This window comes from Peromyscus leucopus, chromosome 4 (genome assembly GCF_004664715.2).
Source record: "Peromyscus leucopus breed LL Stock chromosome 4, UCI_PerLeu_2.1, whole genome shotgun sequence".
Classification (NCBI taxonomy): Eukaryota; Metazoa; Chordata; class Mammalia; order Rodentia; family Cricetidae; genus Peromyscus; species Peromyscus leucopus.
In genome coordinates, this window is record NC_051066.1 from 3,769,879 (window position 1) to 3,781,798 (window position 11,920).

Below are 11,920 nucleotides of genomic sequence, written 5' to 3' on the forward strand. Positions count from 1 at the left end.
CCCCACGGCTTACTCTGCATACACGGGGTTCCCCACGGCTTACTCTGCGTACACGGGGTTCCCCACGGCTTACTCTGCGTACACGGGGTTCCCCACGGCTTACTCTGTATACACCGGGTTCCCCACGGCTTACTCTGTATACACCAGGTTCCCCACGGCTTACTCTGTGTACACAGGGTTCCCCACTGCTCTGTATCTACTCTTTAGACAGCACTATACTCATCCAACTTTCATCTTCTTTTTCCTCCAGGAAAAGAATGAGATACAAAATATTAATCCTGTTGCTATTGGTGTTAATATCTCTTTGTGCCCTGTACAGAGAATACCATTTCAGGTAACTGTGAAAACTTCATATTGTATTCTTATATTTGATAAGAACCTGGTAAGTCAGAAAGTTAATGGGATTGCCCCTTAAGTAAATCAGCAGCCGAATGCATCAATCCAAACATTACAAATTATACCCAAATGGCTCTGCAGAAAGAGAGCACTCTGTCCCTATCCTTAGTTTCTAATTATATCAAAGATTTTTAAAAATTCTCAGTTAGCCAGGCATAGTGGCACGTCTTTAATCCCAGCACTCGGAAGGCAGAGGCAGGCAGATCTCTGAGTTGGAGGCCAACCTGGGCTACAGAGCAAGTTCCAGGTTAGTCAGGGCTACACAGAGAAACCCTGTCTCAAAAAAAAGGAGAAGCAGTGTGAAGCTACAACCTACTGTGGCAGTGTGATGTTCACTAAAAACAGTTGAAGAGAAACTGCTATTTGGAAACAGGCGACATCTTTAAAGAAAGAGATACTACTTTTGGTGACTGAATCGCCATTTGTAAGATACAAAATATTTATTCACTCCATAAATGCGAAACAAATAGAAAGACTTCCTAGCGAATTAACAAATTTCTCCCAATGACAGAAATTAATCTCATTTATTTGTCTCTATGAATTCTTAGGTAGTGGACACATTGTTTCTTAAGATGTTGGAAATTCTAGCTTGGTGGTGGAACATTGCCTAGCATGAACAAGGCTCTGAGTCCTGTCTCCAGCATGGCAAGGAAAAAAAATGAATACACAGGACATGAGGCTCCAATTTAAAGATCCCTATTATGTTTACTACATTATCTGGTCAATCAATAATGTAATCAATAATGTACTTCCAATAGTATATTTTGCAACATTAGTTAATAAGAAAGCAGATGACTTGTGGAAACCCTTTGTATGTATTTCAAAATAATACAGTGCTTTTCCATTTCTCCTAAGTACAAAGAAACTGCGGATGTCATATCAGTGCTGGTAAGTTTTTATTTAAAAATATGGTATGACCTGTCCTTTGAGGACAAAGTTGGTTGAAAGGCTTGGGGTACCCATAAATCCATGTTTCCTTCAGTCATTAAAGCAGAGCCATTTTACAAATGCACGTTGGTGATGTCAAAGAAAGAGCATATGGGTGGGGTGCCCTATCTGATGGAGGGTGGGGCTGCTGGGGGAATATATCAGCAGGAGGCAGAACTTAGGCCCTGGGAACTTTGTTTGAAAGCTCTGGGCAAGCACACAGGTACAAGGCTTGATTAAAGACCACCAGGAGCCACAGCCATGAAGTCTCACCAACATGGCTGCCTAAACACGGACGACACCAACAGACATGCGGGGGGTGGGGTGGGGGTGGTGGCTACCATAGGCCTCAACCCTACGCAAAACCACACACAAATGAGAAATGCCGAGAGAGGGAGAAATAGTCCCTAGGGAAGAGGACACCAGTTGGTTATCCAATATCAATTGGTCAGCCCTGAAAACATACATACAAGTAACACTATACAGACTAAACACGTTATATTTAGGACTATATATATGCATGTAACAAAAATTAATGAAAAAAGAGGCCATGAATTTGAAATAGAGCAAGAAGGTATAGGGAGGAAGGAGAAACAGAAAATGATATAGAGTATAATCTCTCTCTCTCTCTCTCTCTCTCTCTCTCTCTCTGTGTAACCCTGGCCACCTTGGAACTCACTCTGTAGCCCAGGCTGGCCTCAAACTCACAGATTTTGCCTACCACTACCTCCAGAGTACTGGGATTAAAGACATGTGCCACCACCGTCCAGCTAGATATAATCTCAAAAATAAAAGAAATAATAATAATAAAGGGCTGTCAGGAGATTGCAGTAGCCACAGAATCGTGGAGTTGGGGAGGACTGTCATGGGAACCCACCGCAGTGAGCAGCAGCTTTACTTTCTGATGCTGACTGGGCCCAGGTGCTGTGTCTCGTGGTGACTTAGAACATCTTAGAGGACCAGGTCCACCTGGTCCATGCATGGAAGGAACATACTAAGAAGGAATAGAGTTGCCGCTCAGCGGCAAGGTCAGGAGTTCAATGTTACTTAGCTGCATAGTGAGTTGGAGGCCTGCCTGGGATATAAAAAAAGAAAAGCATATTTCCTCTCTCAGTAGCAAGGGCTAAGGGAGGACAGTATTTCAGCTACTCAAATGCAGCAGGACACCCCCCCCCCCCGCAAAGATATGAACGTTCAAGGAGTGTCCACTCAGAAGAAGGTGGGACAGGGAGTGGGCTAATAGAGTTCCTGGCATGTAAATTTTTGTTTTTTCCTTTCTTTCTTTTCTTCCTTTCTTTCTTTTTTCTTTTTCTTTCTTTTTTTTTATTTTTTTGAGATGGGGGAGTGGTTCTCTGTGTAGCCCTGGCTGTCCTGGAACTCACTCTGTAGACCAGGCTGGCCTTGAACTCAGAGATTGTGTGAGCCACCATGCCCCAGCCTGGCAAATGTATTTACTCTCATGTGCTCAGGTCCTACCATTAGGATTTGCCAATGCAGACAGGTTTAATGAGATGGAAATCTTGGAAAAGGAGGAACTTGGAGGTAAGATGATGATGTAAACACTTTACTGGATGGTGTGTAAAACACTCAAGATCTCCAGAAGGCAGGGACTATTCAAGTGTTAAGTTCATGGAGAAGTTCGAGTTGTAAGTAAAAAACCAGAAGCAGCAGTCCAGTGCCAAGACAATGTTGTGTGGGGAAACAGGGCCTCGGAGAAGCCCTCGTGAAAATTACTGTCAAGTCTCAGATGAAGACTCCTCAACAAACAAGATGTTTAAGGCTCAGAGAGGAAAGGAAATGGATCTCTGTCCACCATTAAAAACAACAAAAACAACAAGAAAAAGGCAGGACAGGCTAGGGGTCCCGATTTCTGAGAGGTCAGCCAGGGCTACTAGTAAGATCCTGACTCAAACAACACAAAGGACAATCCAAACAGTTCAGACCAGGGGTGAATTTGGAAGTGAGATGGCAGGAAGCTGAGGGAACTTCAAATTCTCCCTGAACTAGATGAGTGCATGGGAGCGCCATGGAAACCCATGAAGGCTGTGGGGCCTCGCAGCTTCCACGCTAAGCCTATTGGAGCTCATCAGTATTGCTCATTGTGAATTTTATGTCTTATTATATCTTTCTTTTAGGTCTCTGAAAAACGAGCCAGAACTACAGCTACTAAACTGGTTCAACTCCACGTAAGAACGCAAACCTTGCGTCTGTGTGGTTAATTCATAAATGTTGATAGGTGGCCCAGCGGTCCTGTTGGGAGTGTGTGTGCCTAGTACCTAGGAGGCAAGAAGGGGCCACTGGGTCTCCTGGAACTGGAGTGACAGGTGGTTGTGAGCCGCCAGCCACCGTGTGGTGCTGCATTATAACAGAACTGGAGTCCTCCTCTAGAGCTTCACATGCTCTAACCGCTGGACCATCGCTCCAGTCCCAACTTCGGGCAGTCTTTCTACTTAAACCCTCATCTACAGCTGTTTGCATCAACTGAAATAGACACATCTGCTATTGTGTGTAGGAAACACACTTCTACGTAAAATAATAAGCCAATTTATGGTCATTAGTCCTGTTTCCTAAGCTTGTAAGAGGACTAACTAAAATTTCTTGAAAGATTCAGGTTTTACATGAAAAGTGAAAACTAACATAAAAAGTCATCGGGAGGATGACCCATGCTGACCTTGACTTCATGGTTATTCCATCCTCCTGATGATGTGGCCGTTTCTAATAGGATGCTTCTCTGGTATATCAGAACTATCAAGGCTTTGGGTTAGGCACAGTGGGGCGCTGTCTCCAGACACAGGCTTTGGTTAGACACCCTGGGGTGCTGTCTCCAGACACAGGCTTTGGTTAGACACCCTGGGGCACTGCCTCCAGACACAGACTTTGGGCATTGGCGGTAAGTGATGTTAGGATGATGTATTTTACTTTAAAATTCTGTCTTTCTTACAGATACAGCGTGAACTCAACACATGTGCGCATGAGAGCTACTAACTGGTCGGCTCCCATCGTGTGGACAGACACTTACAATGAGTCAGGCTTGAAAAAGTATTATAAAAAGCATCCAGTTTCTGTGGGGTTGATTGTGTTTGCAGTGGGAAGGTAGGTGATAATGTCAAGTGTCCTTTACATTTAGAGTTTTTATTGTAGAAAGCGGGAGATAAGCTACTTTAGAATTATTCTCTCTAAGCCAATTCTTGCCATAATTAAAAAATACCACCACCCACTTGGTCCACACGAAAGCATCCCAATTCCTCAGCTCCCTACTATGACCTGATTTTCACGGTCTTCCCTCCAATATTAACTTGATTTCATGGCTCTTTTACCAATCATCTTAATACAAGTTTATACCTCTGTTATAACCACTCTTCATTATCTCTGCATTTAATCTAATAATTTCCTGTCTCCTATGTACCCCCAGGTGATAAGTAACTGCCTTTAGGAAATCTCACTTAACGCTGCATATTGACTCCCAGAGGAATGTAACAAATAAGGTAGCTGCAATTATATGCAGCAAGATTTTATGTGCTACATTTTCTGACCACTAATCATAATGTTAAAAAACAAGCATATAGGTGGGCAGTGGTAGCGCATGCCTTTAATCCCAGTACCTGGGGACAGAGGCAGGGGGATCTCTGTAAGTTTGAGGCCAGCCTGGTCTACAGAGACAGTTCCAGGACAGTCAGGGCTGTTACACAGAGAAACCCTGTCTGGAAAAACCAAACCAAACCAAAACACTCCCCGCCCCCACAAAAAAAAAAAAAAAAAAAAAAAAAAAAAAGAAAGAAAGAAAGAAAGAAAGAAAGAAGAAAGAAAAGAAAAATCATCCAGTAATTTAAAAACAAAGACAAAGCTATGCTGAATTCCTAACCAAATAGAAAAACAAAACCATAAAAGTAAACTGCTCAAAAAGGAAAACAAATGCAATGAAATATTTCCACTTAAAGATAGAAGGGTGGACACTGCACTGATCCACTGTCTTCTGAAATGCTATAGACAGTAAATATTGATGAGAGAGAGAGAGAGAGAGAGAGAGAGAGAGAGAGAGAGAGAGAGAGAGAGAGAGGAGAGAGAGCGCTTTGGGTTCTGTGAGATTAGGACACACTGCAAACGTGACACTTTACAGACCATCTGACAGACATGAAATGCAGACCAAGTGTAAGAGACAATGTCAAGCTGGGCGTATGTAGGCAGTCTTCAGACTTCACAGTGTGTACCAAATGTTCAACATGTGACGAAGAGTTCTGAAGCTGCCAGTGGTGCTAGAGGCAGCCGCTGAGGTGTGCCGCTCCACATGGGCAGTGCTGCTCAGGAGAGACAGGCCTAGTCTTGGCATCTTTGTTCAAGGTTAGCAGGTCTTTCAACAGTTTTGACTTAGCAATGCCAGTCTTGTCCTCCTCACAGCCTCTTTTCTAGTGTACATATTTAATATTACAAAAACCTGTATAGAACAGTCCATTCAACAAGCATTCTTTCTATGTGCGTGAAATATTCTCTGCTGTAGACCATGTTTAGACCACAAGAGTTTACATAAATTATAAAGCTGAAATTGAAGAAAATGTCTTCTAATGCTGCCCGAGGGGCAGCCTCCAAGCAGCACAGGGCGCAAAGGGAAAATCCAGTGTTGGCATGAACTGGACTTTTTTATCTGAGGGGTTAGGGAAAAGACACTCACACACTCTCTCGTAGATTTCCTTCTTTATTCTCTATTCTCCTGTGTTCTTTAAGGCCTATGTGACAACAGGAAGGTCCAGCCTCTTTTGATGGACTGACTGGACTGGACTGGACTGGAATTGGACTGGACTGGGACTCCAAACAGCTATACCAAGGCATATTTATTGATTGTTACACAAAATATTTCCTCATACCAAGGTCCCTAATCTTAATTTACATGTCTTACTGAAAGGGAGTGTCACATGCCTCCACGACTTTAGTCCTTTACTATGTATCGTGTATATGTATATGTATCACAATACACAGTAATACAAGAGCCCCAGGTGTGCCTGAGGTGTCTTGTGACCAGTCATGATGGGATGGCTGCAAGGCCTCCTCAGGAAAACAATCGCTGTTTTCCACAAGGATTCTTCAACATCACGCTACCTCTAAAAAACCAGCTGTTCATTCTGACATCTACCCCATGCAGTGATTCTGTAAATTCCTACAGAATAAAGGTAAAAACACTTTGTTTCGACTATGATGCTCACTGAAGCCTGTGACTGCATCTTTCAGCATTAAGATGAAAGGTATTGAGGTTCCTGGGCCTCGATTGTTTCTCTTAATCATTAACTTGAGCTATGATCTAGGCAGCTCCTTAAGTGAAACTCATAGGCTCTAGCAATATAACATTTCCTTGTATTTATTTTTATTCATCAAAACTCTGTTTATTTATCTGATTATTATCAAAATAATAAGCTAACAGTATTGTTATCAACTAGACAGTAAAGCTTAAGAAGAAACCATCTTCATATTAATGCACAGTTAAAAATGCCCAGTAGAATGAGATGTTTCCATGAGATAGGCATATTACATTACAGGCAGTGGAGCTCTCCCCACACCCAATTCAACCATGCCAGATACCAGAGAAAGTCAGCAACAGCAAGTGTGTAAAGTCACAGCAGAAGCAAAAGACATTCCGGGTCTGTGGTCTCAGGGGCCCTTGCCTATCTGAGATCGGCCCACCGGGAGGTCTCCTTGAACTTCAGGAACTGCTGCCAGTGGCCTTTGACATGGCCACTGGCAGTGTTCTGTAATCACACTGGAACAAAAAATTTTTAAATCAATTATAGGATAAAATGAGGAAAATTCACAAATATGTGAACACTGTATTGAACACACAGTTTTTTTTATTTAGCTTACAAAATAATGGATTTCATTATGACGCTTTCATACGCGTGTGTCATTGTGCTATGTAGTCACCTCCCATTATTCTGTGTTGCCGTCCTACCCAGCTGTATTCTAATTCTGCATATGAAATAAACATGCAACATTCATCTCTTCTCTTTCCCTCCTGTTTTCCTTTCTCTTCCCATTAGTCTTCCTTTCAAAATCTTTTTATGTGTGCACTGCCATACCCAACTTTACTACATTTCTTTATCCATTCATCTGAATGACATGCTCTTGAATACCCGATAGGTAAAGACTGGTGTAGCTCAATTAGTAGTACTTACCTGGCACTTCATGTGATTCTTGGGGGAAAAAGTGAGAGGTCTAATAAGTCCCTGGGCTTGAACTCCAGAGTCACACATGCACACACACATGTAGATATGAATACATAACCCCAGAACCACACACGCACTCACACATGTAGATAGTAATACATAACCGCAGAACCACACATGCACACACATATGTAGATATAAATATATAACCCCAGAACCACACACGCACACACACACGTAGATAGTAATACATAACCCCAGAACCACACATGCACACACACATATGTAGATATGAATACATAACTCCAGAACCACACACACATGTAGATATGAATACATAGCCCCAGAACCACACATGCACACATATATGCAGATATGAATACATAACCTCAGAACCACACACATGCACACATATGTAGATATGAATACATAACCCCAGAACCACACATGCACACACACATAGACAGTAATACATAACCCCAGAACCACACACGCACACACACACACACATGTAGATATGAATACATAACCCCAGAGCCACACATGCACACACATATGTAGATATGAATATATAACCCCAGAACCACACAGGCGCACACACATGTAGATATGAATACATAACCTAACCTTCATTTTTAGGAACTGGATAAAGAAGAGCAAACCACCTAAGACAAGCAAAATAAATAAATATTGGAGTGAAGTTAAAACCAAAATTCATCCTTTACAAAAGGTCAATAAGATTGGCAAATCCTGGAAAAAAGATGGTGATAAATACCTGATGAAGATCTTTGGAACCGCCAGTGTCTGAAGTGAACCGGGCCGGTCAGAGGAGAGCCGGCTGCTGCTAAGGCCGTTGTGTGTCCTGGGACAACTCGCGGCCCCTGAGATGACTCTTCAGAGTTAAAGCTGGGACAATCAGAGTGAAATCTGTAACTTAGCCAACAGGATGTTAAGCAGCCGATCTCCTCGGTTGACAAAAGCACAGGATGCTGGGGTAGCCGGGTGGTGAGTGGACGCTGCTTAGCTGCAGTGGAGCTTGTCTGTCGATGCAATAACACTCCAACGCAGACAGCTTTACTGGAGACATTTGTTCTCCAGTTTGCAAAGAGAAGATGGGCACATGGGAGGGCAAAATGTGTCGGGGGAAGTGAACATGACTGTAGGTGTAAACGACAAATCTCGAGGTAGAAATGGGAAATAGAAGATCTTGCTTCTGAGAGTACTCCAAGGTCACCATGAACGGCAGTAACGGCCTAAAACAGCGTGGTTTTTTTTGAGGGCAGAAAAGTTATTATGAGGTAGTGAAGCATACTGCAAAGATCCCAGGGAGACTGGGCAGACATCATGTGTGTGACCTCAAGACACCCTCTAATTGTGACTCGGCTTTCAGTGGGTAGTTTCTAATGAGACTGGAGACTAAACCTTCTTAACTGATACCACATCAGGTTTTTAAGTGATTAATTAAATGGACCCCCTTTAAAAAAATCTTCTACACCTCCTCATATGTAAAAATTAATGCAAACAGATAACGGGCAATGCTGAAAGAATAAAACTGCTAGCAGAAGACATAAGAGAATATTTTCACATTCATGCTCATGTAGGGCATAAAGGTTTCTGAAATGTGCCACAAGACGTATGGGCAACTTGGACTCCCTTAGATTTTAGTGACAGCATCCAGCACAGTACCATGACTTCAGCAATATTTTTCATACTACACAAATAATATTAGATGTGATGAACGACAACATTTTCTCTTGACCATTAGTTATGATTTATCATTAGCCTATTTCTCAAAACATAGACCAAGATCCAGGACTTATTTCTAAGGATTACATAAGCATTACTGGAGTGGAGCCCCAAATGGCTACCTTTCCTCTTTCAAACTCAAATGAGTCCATTCATTACCCCGAGAATCTCTTCCTGGTTTCCAAGAGTGGAAACGAGAAAACGTTTTCCAGCCCAGTGATTCTGCTGCCACAGTAAGGCTCACACTACAGAACAAAGCATCTTCTCTGCAACCCTGGACCTGTCTTTCACTGTGCACACAGCTCAGAATGAGCCTCCTTATCTCACTAACTTCCAGTCCTTCTCATGAAGAGCCCCTCTTCCATGATCTGTAGGGCCCGTCAGTGACACTTTCCTCATGCTGCTGGAAGAGAACAGTGGCTGTCTGGTTGCTTAGTGGCATTGCTGGATAAGCTAGGCCAGGCAATCGAGACTGTGGATGTCCCCCGGAACCGGAGGAGGAAACTCAACTGCTTCTTGTTTATTTTGCAGATACCTTTGGTACTACTTGCAAAACTTCCTGATATCTGCTAATACGTTCTTCATGGTCGACCAGAGGGTCATCATTTATGTCATGTTGGATGACTTTTCCTATATGCCATTTGTAAGTCTGAATCGCCGCCGGACGTTAAAAATTTTTAAAATTAAACGAGAGAGGAGGTGGCAAGACATCAGTATGATGCGCATGAAGATCATCAGTGAACACATCGCGGATCACATACAGTATGAGGTTGACTACGTCTTCTGCATGGATGTGGATCAAATATTCAAAGCCAGCTATGGTTTGGAGGCCCTGGGAGACTCCATAGCTCAGTTACATACTTATTGGTATAAGGAAAGCCCTCACAAAGTACCATATGAGAGAAATGAGTTGTCGGAAGCCTACATACCATTGGGTGAAGGAGATTTTTATTATCATGCTGCTGTTTTTGGAGGCACAGCCACTCAGGTTCTCAAGATTACTAAGGAGTGTGCCAAAGGAATTATGAATGATAAGAAACATAATATTGAAGCAATTTGGCATGACGAAAGCCATCTAAACAAGTACTTCTTTCTCCACAAACCCACCAAACTCTTGTCGCCAGAATTTTGCTGGGACTTACGGAAGAATAAGACTCCTGATATTGAGACTGTGAAACTCTATTGGAATTTTAAGAATTATGAATTCCTGAGACATGATGTATAATTTTATAGCCCTTTCCTCACATTTCTGAATTTAAGAGTATCAGTTTCCTTGGAAAATTAGTACCTGGCACATTTTAACAATAAAAATTCGTTACCAAATGGCAAGCCACCAACAGTGAGCTCACATTCATCTGAATGATGTAATAAGGGCTCTAGGGGTCACAGAGAGTCCACTGGAAGCATATGGAGAGGTGCAATTTCACATCTTGAGAGGGTGTTCCCAACTAATGTGTTAGCTCATGATGGAACAGAATAGATTCTGGAACTAGAAAAGTGAACTAAATATCCCAGTTGATGAGAACTTGGTCTTGTGGCTGCCTTCTTCCAGTTTGTGGTCCTTGCTCTCTTGAATCAGAGGAGCCTTGGTCATTTGGGGGGGTCCCCACAAGACAGGGACTATTAACATTCCCTCATGGGAGGAGGGAAGGGCTCATGAGATTCATGAGGCTCCTCTCTGCTTCATGAAGATACAGAAATGGTTAAGGGTTGCTGAAAAGAAAGAGGCTTCTTGTCAGTGTATCTAGATCATAAATTGTCCATGCTTCTTTAAGTGACAGCAATAAATTCTTTGATAAACTAGGACTGGAATAGGACAACTTCTTTGGTCTGTTGTTATCTCCTTTATCTGGCATGAATTATATGCAGACTTCTTAAGAAAAGTCTTGTAACACTTGGTACCTTGATAGGAACATAACCGAACCAAAGATGAGTCTTGGAGGTACAGTCGCATGGCCCCTGTTACAATGGTTAATACATACAACTGAGGCTGAATCATCTGAGGGTGGTGTGTCTTCAGGGATGGTTCTGAAGGAGTGTCTCCACGTGGTATGTGACGGTACGCTTTCTTGCTATAGTGGCAACTGTACAGCCCTTGCATGGATAATAAGACATGCAATCGAGGCTGAGGAGGAGTGTCAGTGACGGGGGAGTCCAGAGTGGATGTTTTCATGTGATGCAGAATGGTATGACTCCTCGATGATTGGGGTTGTCTGTGAGAATATGGGGGTGCCCTGAAAGTGGCTGATGGTCTAAAGAATATATCGAAATCCCTGAAAGTAGCACACATGTGATGGGAGGACAAGCATAGGAAGGCAGCAGTGACCTGGCCTCTGCTGTGTGTGACCACACAGGTGACTGAGGCCAAGCTGTCTGCTTGGGAAGAATTGGCCTGCAAAGAGAAGAAGTTATAGTAGTAAAATGATGTGGAGATGCTGTTCTCTGCCTTAGCCTCTAAGGTTTGTCAGGAAATGTGGAAAGGGTGGAAAGAGAGGACAGAGGTGAGAGGAGACTCCAAATTTATTTATTGTGTGTGTGGGGAGAGCAATGGAATGTATGTATGTAGCAGTCAGTTCTCTCCCTCCACAGTGAGTTCCAGGACTAAAACAGGTTGTCAAGCTTCTATGACAAGCATTTTTAGCCATTAGACTGTCTCAACAGCCCATATCTAACTATTAATACAGAAGAAGGAAATATCCAGG

At 42.8% G+C, this 11,920-nt stretch overlaps 1 protein-coding gene across 1 annotated transcript; it reads left to right on the plus strand.

Moving 5' to 3' along the window:
- The first annotated feature begins 254 nt into the window (after nt 1-254).
- On the plus strand, nt 255-10,647 carry LOC114704680 (N-acetyllactosaminide alpha-1,3-galactosyltransferase-like). The gene is made up of 5 exons (XM_028886047.2): nt 255-334; nt 1,252-1,284; nt 3,459-3,509; nt 4,273-4,416; nt 9,750-10,647. The coding sequence occupies exons 1-5, from the start codon at nt 258-260 to the stop codon at nt 10,441-10,443; spliced, it is 999 nt and encodes a 332-aa protein (XP_028741880.1). The 5' UTR covers nt 255-257; the 3' UTR covers nt 10,444-10,647.
- The last annotated feature ends 1,273 nt before the right edge of the window (nt 10,648-11,920 follow it).

What these genes read in the sequence shown, in the direction of transcription:
- LOC114704680 (XM_028886047.2), top strand. Translation starts at nt 258, where the DNA reads ATGAGATACAAAATATTAATCCTGTTGCTATTGGTGTTAATATCTCTT. An exon ending in TACAGAGAATACCATTTCAG is followed by an intron (nt 335 to 1,251) that starts GTAACTGTGAAA and finishes ATTTCTCCTAAG; the next exon opens with TACAAAGAAACTGCGGATGT. An exon ending in ATTGTGTTTGCAGTGGGAAG is followed by an intron (nt 4,417 to 9,749) that starts GTAGGTGATAAT and finishes TTTATTTTGCAG; the next exon opens with ATACCTTTGGTACTACTTGC.